This window comes from Lutra lutra, chromosome 12 (genome assembly GCF_902655055.1).
Source record: "Lutra lutra chromosome 12, mLutLut1.2, whole genome shotgun sequence".
Taxonomy (NCBI): Eukaryota; Metazoa; Chordata; class Mammalia; order Carnivora; family Mustelidae; genus Lutra; species Lutra lutra.
Genome location: NC_062289.1, coordinates 37466544 through 37483689, shown reverse-complemented (window position 1 = coordinate 37483689; position 17146 = coordinate 37466544). Strand labels below are relative to the sequence as shown.

The 17146-nt window shown below is 40.3% G+C and overlaps 1 protein-coding gene across 2 annotated transcripts in view; it reads left to right on the top strand.

Annotated features, from left to right (window-relative positions):
* Window positions 1-17146, top strand: part of GALNT1 (polypeptide N-acetylgalactosaminyltransferase 1) — a 122729-nt gene that overhangs the window by 80765 nt on the left and 24818 nt on the right. For both annotated transcript variants that reach the window (XM_047697122.1, XM_047697123.1), the window contains exon 5: window positions 12930-13096. In XM_047697122.1, coding sequence (XP_047553078.1) covers window positions 12930-13096 — 167 coding nt within the window. The remainder of the gene's footprint in view (window positions 1-12929; window positions 13097-17146) is intronic.

Here is a 17146-nt window from a genome sequence, read left to right as displayed (position 1 = left end):
GTTCAGGTCATGATCCCGGGATCCTGGAAATGTGCCCCCCATCGGGTTCCCTGCTCAGAGGGGAGCCTGCTTTTCCCTCTCCCTCCGACTGCTGCTTTCCCGCCTTGTGCTCTCTTTTGTTCTATCAAATAAATTTAAAACCTCTTTAAAAAGGGGGATTAGGAATATAGCTCATTTTACTACTCTTCAAAACCAAGAATTCCCTGCACCAAAGTGAAAGGTTTGCAGGTATTATAAAACAGCCCGTTACTTTACCTGCAAAATGGGTTTATTTGGGAATAACAGAGAATTGCGATTCAGGACAAACTACACAAAACCGTAGGCAAATCCAATAATCAAAGGGAAATGCTTCTTTTATGGAGGAAGAAATTGGGAAGAGGGTTTGTTTGTTTGCTTGCTTGTTTGTTTGTTTTGGGGGAGAGAGAGCATGCCCGTGAGGGGTCAGAGGGAGAGAGAATCTCAAGCAGACTCTTGACTAAGAGACTGAGCCACCCAGGCACCCCAGGAGAAGCTGTTTTGAGAGAAATTTCATTAGAGAAAAGCAGGAGTTCGGGGTGATGGTTTCTCATTTGCTGAGGTGCAGGAGGTACTCAATTTCTTGTAGAAGATGCGTGTACATCTTTCCCTGTTGGGACCTGTAGTTAGTGAATTCCTGTTGACCATTCTTTTGTTGGAGTCTGTAATTGACATTCTTGTAACTGAAGTTGGGTGGTATGGCTCCCCTTTCCTGCCTCCTCCCCCGCCCCCCCCCCAGGCTCCTGACTTTTCATGAGGTTTCTCTCCATTAATTTTCACAGAGGTCAGGAGCTTTAGTTAGCCCAGGAGCAATTAGGATTTGGGTAATTCACAATAACTGAAAGGCCTGGGTTTTTTGTCACTTGTTCACAGCATTATCTTACAGTTTTAGAACATTTTCACAAGGTATATAATTATGTAGTTATTCTCATTTCTAATATTTTTTATTACTTTTCTTTTTCTTTAAATAATTTTGCTAGCGATTTGCAATTTTTAATTCTCAAAAAAGAAGTAGCTTTTCCTTTATCTCATTTTTTAAAAATTTGTTTTCTGTGTAATTATCTCTTCTGTTTTGTGTTTAATCTGATCTCTCCCTTCTTTAGTTAAATGCTTAATCTATTATTTAAAAATATTTTTGTTTTCTGATAGTCATTAAGGACTCTGTATCTGGGGTGCCTGGGTGGCTCAGTTGGTTGAGCGACTGCCTTTGGCTCGGGTCATGATCCTGGAGTCCCAGGATCAAGTCCCACATCAGGCTCCATGCTCGGTGGGGAGTCTGCTTCTTGCTCTGGCCCTCCCCCTTCTCATGCTCTCTTCTCTCATTCTCTCTCAAGTATATAAATAAAATCTTAAAAAAAAAAAGACTCTGTATCTATGAACACTTCAGTGCAGTCTATTGTTTTATCTATTTTCATTCTTATTCCTAAGTAGTTGGTGAATTCCATTTGATTTCTGCTTAACTCAGGATGACCTAGAAATACATTTAAATGTTTCTAGGTACATTTCTTTCTGCCTATTTATTTATTTATTTATTTGACAGACAGATCACAAGTAGGCAGAGAGGCAGGCAGAGAGAGGAGGAAGCAGGCTCCCTGCCAGGCAGAGAGCCCGATGCGGAGCTCGATCCCAGGACCCTGAGATCATGACCTGAGCTGAAGGCAGAGGCTTTAACCCACTGAGCCACCCAGGTGCCCCTCTTTCTGCTTTTTGATTTGCTCATTTTTTATTAGTGATTTCTAGATTAATTTCATCATGGTCAGAGAACATGACCTGTATATGATTATGATCTATTTCAAATGGGTTGAAACCTCCTTTTTGACCTAGAAAGTGTTCAGCTTTTTAAAAATGCTTCCTCTGCAGTTGAAAATAACTATTTGGTTGCCTGTTACTTCTCGTGTTTTTTCTGTTTCTTAGTACATGATGTGTTAGATTCTGATTAATTTGTATTTTTAAAAAACCTCCCCTATAATTATGGATTTGACAGTTTCTCAATTTGTTCTTATATTTTTCAAGGCTGCATCATTGGATGCAGTGATTGATAGTATATTCTTGTTTTTAAACCCAGTGTTCACTATATCTGTATTAATTTTTTTACCCTGGTTTTGATATTGCTATACTACATTTAGTCTGTTTAACATTTTCCTGGTATGTCTGTTTTTCTTTTTTTTTTTTTTTTCTATTTCTTTAGCCATCTGTGATTTTATTTTATGTATATCTCTATTAAATGGCTGGATTTATATTTTCATTTCACTCCAGTCATTTTTTAATGGGCGAGTTTGATGCATCTACATTTATTGTGACTATTAAATTTGGATTTCTTTTAGGTTGAACCATATGAAATTGATATTCAACCATTTTAGACCTGTGAAAACGAGTTTCATAAAGTTAAACCTAATCTTATTTTTTTGTTCACCATTTTATTTTTTCCTCCTTCCTGCCTTGCTAATTGATATAGTTCCATTTGATAGAATTTTTAGTATTCATGTTTTTCTATCTCTTGGTTTGGAAGCTGCACATTTTATTTTTATTCCTTTAGTAGTAAGACCTGGGTATATTGTAATTTTCGACATGTGGACTTATCTTTATCTACATGTTCACTGCACATCATGTACTCTTGATCTGAGCATTCATATTCTTCAATTCTGGGACATTTCTGGCTGTAATCTTAAATATTGCTGTGTTACCATTCCCTCAGCTTGTTCTTCTAGAATTATTCATATGCATAGACTAGAACTTCTCAGTCTATACTTTTTTTCCCTTTTGTCCCTTTTTGAGTTACATATAATGAATTTCTCATTAATATCTCGATAGCGGCTAAATCCAGGTCTCGCTCTGCCATTTATTGGCTTTGTGGCTTTGGAAGAGGTAGTGACCTTTCTATACTTGAGAATCCTTATCCGTACAGTAAGAAATATAACAAGGGCTGTTGTGAAGCTTTGTGGTGCTTCGAATACTTCCTGGCACCTAGGAACCAGAGAAGACCTGTGTTCACAGAGTAAGCTCTAGGTCCAAGTGCGAGTTTCATGAAAAGCCATTACAAGCATGCTTTTCTACCCCATTCTTTTTTACTAAGCATTGTCTGGCTTCTGCAGTGTATTAATAATGAAATGTGCAATAAGAAACATGAGATTTGTATTTATCTCGGCACTAAGATGAGCAAAGCTGGCCAACAGGTACTTTTCAGACTACTTTACAGAGGTGGAGGTATAAGTGGTGTGGACAGCTCCAGGAGGGCAGCTTTTTTAACCCCCTTTTCTGAATCCACAAAAGCCCTGCTTGACCTAAGTCGTGGGCTTACCTGGTAGTATGGTTGGCAGTGTCTCGACCATCCTGTGCCTTCCAGGAGCCTTTACTCTATTGCAGGATTTCCAAGGACACATTTCCTGCAGGAAACTGGGGGAAAGAATAACATTGTTCAAGTGTCAAGAAGAGTGAAAATCAAAGAATAACTTTCATGATGTGTGATCTTAGGGAAGGAGCTTTGAGGCAAATTCCAAGTCATCTAATGTGGCAATTCCATCCTATGTAATTAGTCTCAGATGTTCAAAAAGTAATAATACCAGGGGTGCCTGGGTGGCTCACTTGTTAAGTGTCTGCCTTTGGCTCAGGTCATGATCCCAGCGTCCTGGATCAAACCCGGCATCGGGGTCCCTGCTCAGTGGGAAGCCTGCTTCTCCCTCTCCCTGCTTCTCCCTCTCCCACTCTCTCTGCTTGTGATCCCTCTCTCACTTTGTCTCTCTCTGTCAAATAATATCTTAAAAAAAAAAAAATACCAATTAGTGAGTGCTTATTATGTACCAGGCACTACACACATTATCATTTTTAAGCAGTTGAGTAAAATAGTAGTATGCCCAGTTGACAGATGGGGAAACTCAGACTTGGGGAGATTAAATGATTTATGTTAAGTGTAGTTAATAAGTGATCCAAGTGAAATCTATCATTGACAAAACGTGTAATCTTAATCACTGTGCTCTGCCATCACTTGTATGAAGGATCTTCATTGATCTTGTCTGAATGGCAGTACACGGAGGAAAAATTATAAAATGTTGCCAGACACTGCCAGACAGGTGGCCCACCTTAAGAAATGCTGACTTGTCGTTAGTAAATGGTAGTGATAGGCTAACTTTAGTGGATGACAAGTACTTTAAAAATCATAGCTGAAAGGAACATGGAGAAGAGAATTGGATTATATACACATACTCACCTGGACTTAGCATAAAGCTCTTTCCTTTCCCAAGGCCTCGGTTTCCTTATCTGTAAAACTGGGAGAACAGTGCCTCTGTCTTACGGTTGTTGTGAGGATAGAGTGAGACAATGCGTAAAAATTCGTAATGCCATTTTAGCCATTTATTTTAGGCTAAAATAAGTACAATGAGAATTTAACAGTTGCAAAATAGTATAAATAGTAATTATCATGGCACTTCTGTTGTTCTACATTCCTGAATTGTTAGGTGTTTGTGTGGATTGATTCTCTGGTAAGCCCAGTCTTGCTGAGATGATAACTATCCTAAGCAAATTTAATAATCTCTCTATTTCCCAAAACACTGCTGAGTCACTCAGGCAGGCACTCAAACTAACTCAGACCACACTGTGAATTTCATGCATTAGAGTTAATTCAGTAGTTCTTTCACTCACTTATAACAAGAATGCTTGTTATGTAGGCCATCTTTTAATTACTGTTGTACGTGGAAACATAGATGAAACGACTTGTGTTTTCACTCATTGTGTAAAACCAGGGATTTTTTCAATCAACTCCAGCTCCATTCCAGTATGTAACTCACTCACTAAAAGCATCTGTCCACTATGGTAGTGATGGTATACTTTCAAAAACCTGCCCATCTCCCCTCATCCTTTCTCAGTCTGTGCTCTCTGACAAACAAAGGAGTAAACCAGTGAAGAGAAGGGCATGGGGTGTGAAAGACAGGAGATTCAGTGTGCAGGACAGCCAGTAGAATCCCGGTGAGGATGGCAGAGGGAAAGCCCTGGACCACAGTGGTGCGGGCACAGAGGCAACCCGCCCAGAAAATTTCAGGAGGGATTGCTTTAAGACGATTTCATTCATATTACAGCTCATGCTTCGGAACATCTTAAGGGACTATTTAAACGATTTGTTGAGAGTCTGGATTTGAATTAGTGATAGATATATAGAAAATAAAGAAAAGTGGCAAAAATAACTTAGGGTAAAGTGGAAGGCAATGTCATGGAGAAAAGGAAAAGTATTCACATTATACGAATCAGCTATAAGTAGCATTTTACATAGTCCTTATATAAACATTAAATAACAGTGAACCAAATTTCTAATACAACTACCTCGAGGGAGTAGCAATTGTATGTGTTAGGATGGGGATAGGAGGGAAATAAATCCTTACATTCTGCAGTAAGTTAATATGTAATATCTAGAACTAGAAAAAAATCAGCAAATAAAAATTCAGATAGAGTATTTAGAATTATGGAGGTAAATACCAAGAGAAAGAGGTCAAAGAATTGCATGTGGTTTCCTTACAGGGACAGAATGGTAGGGGAGAGAACAGCTTTTTAAAACAAGCTTTATACTGTTCTTTTATTCTTTATGTTTTCATATTTCTTCTAGATTCCTAATTGCTATGCATTATGGTAACTTTGTTTTTAACTAAGAAATTGGCAAACTTTTTTCCGAAGTGGCTGCACTATGAACATTCCCACCTGCAAAATGTCTGAGCATTCCAGTTTCTCCACAACTTCACCAACATTTTTTTGTACCTGTGTTTATTCTTAGAGATGTTCTGATGCACGTGAAGTAGTATCTCATTGTGATCTTCGTTTTCATTGCCTGTGACTAATGATATTGGGGATATTTTCATGTATTTATTGGCCATTCTTGTATCTTCAGTGAAATTTCTCTAGATTTTTTACCCATGTTTTATTAGATTGTCTTCCTATTGCAGAGCTGTAAGAGTTATTTATATATTCTAGATACAGCTCCTTTATCAGATAAATAATTTCTAAATATCTTCTCTGAGTTTGTGTCTTGTCTTTTCATTTCCTTAGTGGTACTTTTTGAAGCACAAAAATTTTTAATTTTGATAAAGTCAAATGTATTAGTTTGTATTATGCTTTTAGTGTCATATTATGTTTAGTAGTACAAGACTAAAAGCTTTCCCCTAAGGTCAGAAGCAAGGAAAGAATGCTCTCCACTTCTATTCAACATTGTACTTGAAGGCATTCCAGAACTCAGAAGTATGTACCAGGTGCAGAAAGGAGAGCCCCCAAGAGAAACCCACTCTTTCTGTTCTGAGGCATGAGAACAGGATTTCTTAAGGGTTAGGGGAGAAAACCCCCCGCCCATTTTTGTATCTTCTTTTTTCCCCTTCTCTGCTCTCCCAGTCCCTAGGGTTGTTGCCAGGGCTGCCCAGCCATGGGAGCAGTGCCAGGCAAACAACTAAAGCTGAGGGAGGGGAATCTCTTTGACCAGAGGATATCTGGTCTCCAGAGCCTGGGTAGAATCTCCCATGCTTCTCTTTTCTTGTCTCCTGCTGCTGGTCCTAGAGCACAGACACAGGCACCAGCAGTGCACAGCCGAGTTAGAGAACTGAAGCCTCCACTTTCTAGCTCTGTTGGAACGTCAGCGTAAGACGGCTGTTCTATGCCAGTAGGTATATAGATTTAATGCAATTCCATTCAAAATCCCAGCAAGATATTTAAAAATATATCCAGAAAGGCAAAGGAAATAGCAAAAATATTTTATTAAAAGAATAAAGTTGGATGAAATAACAGTACCCAAATTAAAGATGTACTATAAAGCTACCATAATCAAGACAGTGTGCTCTTGGCAAAGAGACAGACATATAGACTAGTGGAACAGAAGAGATAGTTCGGAAATAGACCCACATGAATATGACTATTTGGTTTTCGACAAAAGTGTAAAAACCACTCATTAGAGGAAAGATTATCTTTTCACAAACGGTGTTGGGACAGCTAGACATCCATGTGCAAAAATAAGAATCTCAACCTTAATCTCAGGTGTCTTTTGAAAATTAACTCAAATTGGATAATCTAAACTCTAAAAGTTTATTATTTTAGGGAAAATATTCAGGATTGGCATTAGGCAGAGAGTATTTAGACATGATATCAAAAGAATCATTTCATAAAATAGAAAATTGTTAAGTTGAATATCAAATTTTAAAACTTTCACTCTGATGGAAACACTGTTAAGAGAATGAAATGATGGGGCGCCTGGGTGGCTCAGTCATCAAGCGTCTGCCTTCGGCTCAGGCCATGATCCCAGGGTCCTGGGATCGAGCCACGCATTGGGCTCCCTGCTTGGCGGGGAGTCTGCTTCTCCCTCTCCTACTCCCCCTGCTTGTGTTCCCTCTCTCGCTGTGTCTCTGTCAAAAAAATAAATAAAATCTTTTTTAAAAATGAATGAAATGATGAGCTATAGGGTGGAAGAAAATATTTGCAAACCATACATCCGACAAAGGACTCGTATCAAAAATATATGAAGAACTCTCAAACATAACCCAATTAAGAAAAATGAAAGCACTAAAATGTTGTCAAAACACTTGACACTTACCCAAGATACCATATGGATGGCAAATGAACACAGGAAAAGACATTAGCCATCAAGGAAATGCCAATTAAAGCCATAATGAGGCACCACTCTATGCCTCTTTAAATGGCTACCAAAAAATACAGTATCAAGTGCTGACAAAGATCAGGGCATTTGGCACTCTCATACATTTCTGGTAGGAATGCAAAATGGTACAGTCTCTGGAAAACAGTTCAGCAGTTTCAGAATTATACTTAAAAACTTAAACTGTGTGGGCGCCTGGGTGGCTCAGTGGGTTAAGCCGCTGCCTTAGGCTCAGGTCATGATCTCAGGGTCCTGGGATCGAGGCCCGCATCGGGCTCTCTGCTCAGCAGGGAGCCTGCTTCCCTCTCTCTCTCTCTCTGCCTGCCTCTCCGTCTACTTGTGATCTCTCTCTGTCAAATAAATAAATAAAATCTTTAAAAAAAAAAAAATTTAAACTGTGTAACCCAGTAGCCCATCCCTGGATATTTACCCCAGCGAAATAGGGGTAAAAACATGAAAACATGTTCACATAAAAATCAGTACCTGAATGCATGTAACTAACAACTCTTCATAACAGCCCTAAACTGGAAACAGCTAGTGAATGAAGACACTGAAAGATGAGATTTCTGATGCACTCTTCATAAAAAAATAAACTTTTGACACATAGGACTTCAGTGAATCTCAGAGACATGCCGAGTAAAACAAACCAGTCTCCAAGATTACACACTGTGTAATTCCATTTATAGGGTATCTGTGAAAAGGCAAAACAATAGTAACGGAGAACAGATACTGGTTGCTAGGGGTTACATGTAGGGGAGGTTGAGACTATATATCCCTATATAGGGATAATAAAAGGGGTTCTTTGGAGGTGGAACTGTTCTGTTTCCTAAAAGTGGTGGTGGTTTTATTAAGCTATGCATTTGTTAAAACTCAGAGAATTTATTACCCCCTTCAAAGAAATGACACTGTTGGTAGGTATGTGGAACACTGAAACTATGACACACTGCTGGTGACAGTGGAAATTACTACATCCTCTTTGGAAAACCATTCTTGGTATCTACTAAAGCTGAGCCTGTGTATACCTTATTGTCCAGTAACACAAAAATGCATACATGCAGTCACCAGAAGACATGTACTTGAGTGATTTTCACAGCACTGTTTATAGTAGCCTAGACTGGAAAGTATCTTAATGTCCATAAATATTAGAATAGAAAAGAAGTTATGATATCTGTATGTGGGGGGGGGGTATTGTGTATCCATATATCACACATACACACATATATTCCTTTAAAGGAGTACTGTGCAGCAGTAAAAATAAGCTCGCCCGTATCAGCGGGGATGATATACAAGCAGTGTTGAAGGAAAGAATTGAGACACAAGAGAATATGCTCTGTATCAGTCGTTCTCTTAAAGTATGGTCCTGGGACATTTGGAGGTCCTTCAGATCCTTTCAGGGAGCCTGCAAGGTCAAAAAGTTTTCATAGTGTTACCAAGACATTTATGTGCCCCCTTCACTCTTACCCTTCAGCTAGCGCACTATGGAGTTTGAGAAGCTGTGTGAATCAGGTTCTAGCAGGGAAAGAGAAATCACACAATAATTTGAACAGAAAATTTTAATATAATGGGGTTGACTGTGAGGGCATAAAGATAGTTATGAAGTATATCCTAGGGTTGAGAGTACCAGGGAATGACAAACGTTGAAGGGAGCCTTCTCCCTGATGCTGGGCTTCAGACCGCGTTGGAGAAGTCCTATTTGCTGCTCATTGGGTGGTGGAGAAATTTGCTCGTTACCCTTGGTGAGACCTGGCACGCAGTACCCTCCAGAGTGAGGGCTGGCAGACAGGCTTAATGATAGGAAATCAGAGCCAGAACTGGGAAATAGGAACCACGCTTCTGGAGTACAGAAAGCCAAAACTGGGAAGTCAGCTGCTGAGGTACCTGAGAGACTGAGAATGTGCCTAAGAGGGTGGGTGCTGCTGAAACTCAGTGGGGTTGATGCATCTGGGTGTGCGGCTCCCACTTCACAGGCAGCGCCGAAGCAGGAAGAAGAAGAATGGAAGTGTGCTGGAACCAGGAAGGGAAATTTGTACTTCCTACAGTGTCCCTCCAACACCCTGAGTGTGTGTGCCGTGCAAAGCTTACGTATGCCTTTTGCCAGCTGCAAAGAAGACATGCTTATAGGAGCCAGTTGCACGATCACAGAGCAGGCAGTGGAGGGTGTATTTGGAGCTAAGAGGCAATAAATCCATAATGGGCACACTCTATGATAGCATGGATAATACATGTTTGTAGAGTCTTAGGTTTTAAGATTTTCTGTTTCAGTGTGTAACGTAAATACCAGGAGCTGTACTTTACATAAAAGTGCTTTGGGATTATCAGTTTTTAAACACAAAGGGGTTATGAGTCAAAAGTTTGAGAACTATTGCTCTCTGTTATTCCCTTTAAATTAAAGTTCAAACAAAAGACAATTCATTGGTAATGCTAAAGGCCCAGCATACTGGTTACTTTGGGTGGGAGCACAAAATAACCTTCTGGGGGGTAGGTCACAGTCTGTTTCTTCATCTGGGTGCTGATGCATTCACTTAGAAACTCATTCATGCTTATGATCTGTCTGCTTTTTGTATGTGTATTATAATTTCAGTAAAAAGTTCAGCCTCTTCTTTTCCCTCTTTCCTCAACCTATACCCTGTTGTGAAACCTGCATGTAACTTTTTTTAATAGTAGCACAGTCCTACACTAGCTAATCTTCATTCCTCAGGATGAAAGACTCAGTTGGGACAAAGTGGAAAAAAGCTGCTTGGTAACACAGCTGTGGCCTTCCTGCTCACCCTCAGCTCTGTGTCCCCCACCCCCAGAATGATCCCCTACTCCCACCTACTCCCACCCTCAGAATGATTCCCTACTGGTGGGCACAGTTGGTCCCTCCATGGGAGTAACTTAACTAGAAGGCTGAAAGGATCTTTGGTTTTCCTTGAGTGCCCTATATATTTCCCAGGTTGGGGTGGGGCTTACATGTTCTGAGATCAGTTATGTTGACTTTTTCATACTTTCTCTATATTTCCTATGCTATATTTATGAATTCGCTGTATTCTCTGACTGATTGAATTTAACTGTTTGATTTAGGAAATTATTTTCCTTTTTTGTCTGGATCCTGATTTGTGCTTTACTTTGTGATTCTTTCATCCTCTCTGAACGATTTCCATTTTAGTCTCTATTTCCAGTGTTCTTACTGTCTTTATGGTCTTTCCATATAGTTTCAGAATTGAATTCTTTCCTGTGTCTTCCAAGAAATAAATCTGGCCTATTTCCTCTCTACTGCAGAATCTCTTCTCAGAATTTCCTCTTCTTCCTGTCCACTTGCTAGCCGTGCACACAGCTACTGGTACTGCTTATACACTGCACAGTTTGCCTAGTCATCTTCTGTTCTCACTTGATTTCATTCTTTTGTTGTTTGGTAAGCCAGCAGCTTTGTAGTCGCTCTGGCTGATCTCTGCTTCCCAGTTCTCCTGCAGTAATGAGTGGGATTAATTTGGGAAGAGAAATCATATATGACTTAGTACGCTTCAGTTAAATAATATTAGAAACTCTTTTTCTGAGCTCCCTTTACCCATAACAGGCCCATTCCTGATTTCAAAGTCCTGTGCCAGTAGTCTGTGAGTCAGGCATTCAGGATGAAAACATGAGTGTCTTGGCTTGCTCACCTGTGATATACCTGAAGCATATAGTACTGAGTATAAATGTATAACCTAGCCTCTGTTTATAACATAACAGTTTTAATGGGAAGCTGTTCTCAGAAGTATTACTTGGAATGCTAAGGGCACATTATCCTTCCCAAAGCCACGCACCTGGTCTTCTGGGCCTCACCTCTATGGCCTGGACTTGGAGGAAAGGAGCTGTAGACCAAGCCTCAGGCTATGTGGTGGCTCCTAGTGGGGTTTGGAGTGAACCCAGGGTGAGGGGCACAGACTGGTGTAGAAAGGAGTCTGTAGGCCTGTGAGTAGGAGTGGGGTTACTAGTAGAAGGAGATGGAGAGCACACTGTGAAGGGGAGAATCAAGACAATGGTAGGGGCTAAAGAGGGATATAATGAAGGACAATGGAAGCATTTTTGTTTCTCCTTTCCTCTTTGGAGAGAGGAGGAACTGGTGTTGATGGGCCCACAGTGAACTCTCCTCCTTCTGTTTCTCCTCCTTTCAGCCCCTGGCCCTTGTCATGTCTTTCCCCTCCCATTTTCCTTCCTTCCAGCTGCCAGCCAGCGGCGCTCGGGCGACACTTTCAGTAGCTAGGCTGTCATGGCCGCTTCAGAAGAGGGGCTTATTGGCATTTTCTTCGGTTTCGGCCCCCTTCTTTCCTGTCTCCAGTCCCACTGGCAGGTATAACATGAGATGGGAGAGACCGTGAGGTTTGAGGAGCTTGTGAGAGCTGGAAATCAAGGTGGAAAGAGAAGGCTAGAACCAACTGTTGGAGTTTGGAGATACCTATGAAAGAATTCCATGTGCATTTTTAGGAGTGCAGATGTTCTAAACCTCATCCCCTGATGTCCACTTGCCTACTGCTGTTACCGTTCTCACCCGTGTGGTAGCTCCATAGCAGATGAGACTGGCGGGAGAGACCATGTTGCCTGACAAAGTGCTGGAAACATACAACGGATACATCGATTTTGTGCACATAAGTTTGGGTGTGTTTGATCTTTTTGTTGGTTGTATGTCTAGATGTAGTTTTTACCATATATTTTCACCATGGAGGAGGCAGCATCAAGCGTTTGTTGAACAGAGCACGGACTGTGAGTCCTCATCAAGCTCTGCCACTCCCGCTTATGTCTGTCCTCAGCTTCTCCTCTGTGAAATGTGGCTCCAGGTACCTCCCAGAATTCTTAGGAAGCTTCTGTACCTAATACAAAATACTCAGTAAATATTAGTTCTCTTCCTTTGTGGAAGGTTTTTTTTGTTTGTTTGTTTTTTGTTTTTGTTTTTGTCTTAGATTATTAAACTGCATAGACTTTTAGTGTTTCTGATTTTTTTTGTCTAATTGGATTCTTGAAACACATTCAGTTTCCGATTGGTGATGTAGTCTTAGTACATTGTCCATTAAAATGAATCAGCAGAAGACACTGATCAGGAAGAGGGGCCTAATTTTAAGACTAGTTCATATCTCTAAGACAATTTAAGTCTAAACATATAACTTTAAATAGGTACTATTTGTTAAACATGCAGCATTAACCCAAACTTAAATAAATGAACAGTTACCAGGAGTCCCACCACTAGAGCAAACTGTCTTTATTGTTCTATTATCCCTTCTACTCCAGATGCATTGAATATGCTTTTAACAGTCACTTTTTATAAAGGCATTTGCTTTGTCTCTAGGTGTAAAACAAAGGTGTATCCAGATAATCTTCCTACAACCAGTGTGGTGATTGTTTTCCACAATGAGGCTTGGAGCACACTTCTGCGAACTGTCCATAGTGTCATTAATCGCTCACCAAGACACATGCTAGAAGAAATTGTTCTAGTAGATGATGCCAGTGAAAGAGGTAAATTTTAAATTTTAATGCCAGTAATATGCTACAGCTTTTATCATTAATGGTTAAGAAACGTCGGTATCATTTTTAACCTAATAATTTTATTCAGACTTCTAATTTATCCTAAAAGTATCGGTGGCATTTAGACTCATTCACATATGCAAAAAATTACGCCCTTGTGAAACTTAAAATATTACCTTAATTAACATTTGTGTCACAGCTTAATCTTTCTTTAAAAAGAAATAATGTATATAATATAAACATTTATGCAGAACAGTGAAAAAACCCACATGATTTTGTTAGAATTTTCCTTGTGGGAAGCTGCAGCCATGAGTTAATGGAGAGAGACTGGATCCTCCTTGGAGTCAGGATGGAGAAATTGAATTCCATGTGTAGTGGGAAGTACCTCTGACAGGAAAATGGAATCTTAGCTGGGTGAGCCTTTGTTCTCCAGATTATTCTTAGGTTTTCCCATTTTCTCCATTCCTAGGTTCAGGAATGACCTATAGCTAGTTATATAAAAGGGTGAGGAAGGAAATTAGGAGAGTGGTATGTAATATGACTCTGATCTCATAAGAAATTTCTACAGTGACTCTTACTCTTCCAGGAATCTCAGAATTTTTCACAAGCTTAGAATCTCTCAAATTATCTCATCAAACACTCTCTTAGGAAAGTTTTTAAAAGTACCTTGAGCTAACGTTATTTATTTTGAATCCTTAGAGATTTTATACCACGGGGTGATGTAGAAAAGGCTCTTCTAGGTCCCGTCTGTAGGGAAACCTGTTAAACTCAGACATACCCAGCATTTCCCAGGCGCTTTTTCTTACACTACTGTTGAGGACCATTGGTGTCTTATGTTCATCCGCCCGATGTTCCTGTGCTCTCATGAGAAAAATTTGGAAGAACTACAGAAAATGGCTCTTCCTTCCTTCCTTCACCAGCCTTAGACTTCCTGACCATCATTTCAAGCTCTTTTGCTACTTCAACTTTCTCGACAAATCTCTCTCTGCATCTACTAAGGTGTTTTCTTTTAGTATTTACCTCTCTCTCCATAACTATACTAAGTATGTAAATTTAATCACAATCACTTCATGTCTTAATTATGGGGAGTAATTTGCACATTAATAACAGTTTAAATCTTACCACTGTGCCAAATTGTAGAAGTATAAACAAAAAATAATATAGCTTACCTCCTTAATGTGATTAAGATGACCATTTATAAACACACAAAGCATTTAAATAATAGTATGTAATGTAATTAATGTCAAAATGAGTGAGGTGTTAGAAATTAAGAATAGCATACTTAAAGAGTTATTGTTGACAATAGAAGTGTAAACCCTCGTGTGGATAATTGTTTGCTAGGAGTTAATTAATCCCTCTTTAAGGAAATTAGCCCAAGTTCATTGAAGCAGGAATATATACAAACACTGAGCCTGGAAGTGACTTGTGTTTGTTTTACTTACATGCTGATATTTGCTAAATTAAATATTCCTCAAGGAGAGCTGTTTTTCCTCAGACAAAGCGAATTATTTTTCCATTTCCTCCTTTGTGTTCTCTGATCTTCTGTTGTGTGCCTGGGAGGGCTGTGCGTAAGAGCGCGTTTTTGTAGGACACGACCTAATCAAAGACACATGTGCCCACAGCTCTAACTTGACAAAGTCACATATACTAATAATAATTTCCCTTCCTCACTGGGGCCCTTCTTAATCACCTACCTGTACAAATCTATAAGAGAAACATGGACCAAGATCTACTTCATGGCTCTACTTGGGGCTCTCGTTTCACTCAGCAGGACCCCAGAGTCCTACCCCAGAGACCCGGTCAGGAGTCTGGTTCTCCATCTTCCTGCCTGGGAAGCCTCAGATGTGTGGCTCACTATTTCTGATGGTTGGGAACCACCAGGTATTGTGTTGTTGTGGTTAGAACTGTAGTCCTTTTATTCAGATTGAGAATTCCCTAGTATAACTTTCTTTGGCTCTCTTATTTGGGTGGTAACTGGTAGGCCCTAGAACCAGAGCAAGCTCTGTTTTTATGTAACTCTTTAAGGTTGCCTTTCTTACTCCTGAGACACGGGCAAGGCACCCTCACTTCTCACCTGGGCTACTGAAACAGACTGCTGGTCTGGTCTTCCCACACACACCCTCGCCTTCCCCCTCTGTTCTTGCTGCATGCCCTGGGAGCTTTTAAACATGCTGCTCTGATCTTGGCATTTCTGTCTAACCCCGTTCCTCGGAAGCCTGTGTGACTCGGCCTCTGCCTGCATCTCTCCTCGCATCCCAAGCCATCCCCTGCCCACCCCATCCCCACAGTTCAGCTCACATGTTTACTCAGAATCGAGATATATTTAGAGAGGCCTTCCTTGAACTCCCAAGACCAGGTCGGGTCCCTCTGAACATGTTTTGGGACATTACACTCCATGGCTCTCATCAGAGTTTTAACTATTTATCTGTTTAATGACCATCTCCCCTACCAGACTCTACACTCCGTCGGGTATGTGTGCTTACCACTCTTTCCTCATTGCCCACAGCACGTATTGCATAAACAGTCCAGAATTTAACAAGTGAATGAAAGGGGGATCTACCAGTCAGTGAATCCTTGCCTTCACTTCTTGTCTGTGCAGACTTGTAATTAGGTTGCATTAGCGTGCCTGGTTTGCATCTGGCCTCAGGATACCCAGTTCCACAGTTGACCTGCTGAGTTGTCAGTAGCTCCATTTATTAGGTATGAAGTAGGCACTATAATTATCCCCATTTTACTGGTGAGGCTCAGTGTAAACCTAGCGCTTGCCTCTTAACTGCTACATAACTCACGTCTCATAACATCACTGTTACAGGGTCTAAAATGCAGACAGAGTCTGGATGAATCCCCACTCCATGTCAGAAGTTACGTAATCGTCTTCTCAGAAGGTTATCTTAAGACTTAGAAGTGATATAATGTTCCTAATCTGAGAGGACTATTGTTTTTCTTATCTTTCGCAAAAGGAAGCAGAGATTCTTAGTTAGTAGGGACTAGGAGTCAGATTTTTTAGACTCTAAATTCCTTGTTGTTTCGACTGCTCGAAGATTTCTCAAATGTTCCTGTAAGCAGTGAAATTTTCCCTGACGCCCTCTCTGGCAGCCTCACGTTCCCTGATGGAAAGATGCTGAGGGATCCATTTATAGGCTAATAGCTATAAAGATATTCTGATAAACAAGATTCTCCCTTATTTTTAGATGACAAAGTAGCTTCTACTCATAGTCACTTAACCCCCCATGGCTTCATTTTTATAGAATTATCCCTGGGTACATAATTCTATATCCTCTTTTAGGAAGACACCTATTTCTTTTCTTTTCTTTTTCTTTCTTTTTTTTTTTTTAAGATTTTTTTTTTATTTGTTTATTTGAGAGCAGTAATTGAGGGAGTAAGTGGGAGAGAGAGCACACACATGCATGAGCAGCGGGGAGGGGCAGAGGGAGAGGGAAGAGCAGGCTCTCCACCGAGCAGGTACCCTTATATAGGACTCAATCCCAGAATCCTGGCATCATGACCTGAGCTGAAAGCAGACACTTAACCAACTAAGCCACCCAGGCTCCCAGACACCTATTTCTTAGCCTTATTGCATGAAGGCCACAAAGATGTAGAACGAAGATGCCAAGAAAATTTGTGGAATGGCAACTGTTTTGAGCTGCGAGACCAGAGAATCATGCATTTTTCATTTTATTTATAGAGAGGACAGAGTATTTTAACTTTCAGAGACGTGGGACTTGGGAATTAGATTGCTTTGATTCTTAAGAAGACTTTAAGCTGTCTGATATTTTTGGGAAAGCTTATTGGGAGACATCTTGTGTATGACACACCCAGCCTCAACCGGTCTGAAGCACTAAAACATACCCCACACCCCCATCACCTGGGAGTCCGTCACACTCTGAACATGAAGTTAAATTTGTGTTAGTGCAGGTGATTCCATAGTCCTGAATTGTTCTCTCTCAAGTTCCCTTCTAGGATTTCTTGTTGTGGGTGAAAAGATGAGCTTTGAAGTCAGGCAGACCAGGGTTTGAATCTTGGATCCACTCCTTAACAAGC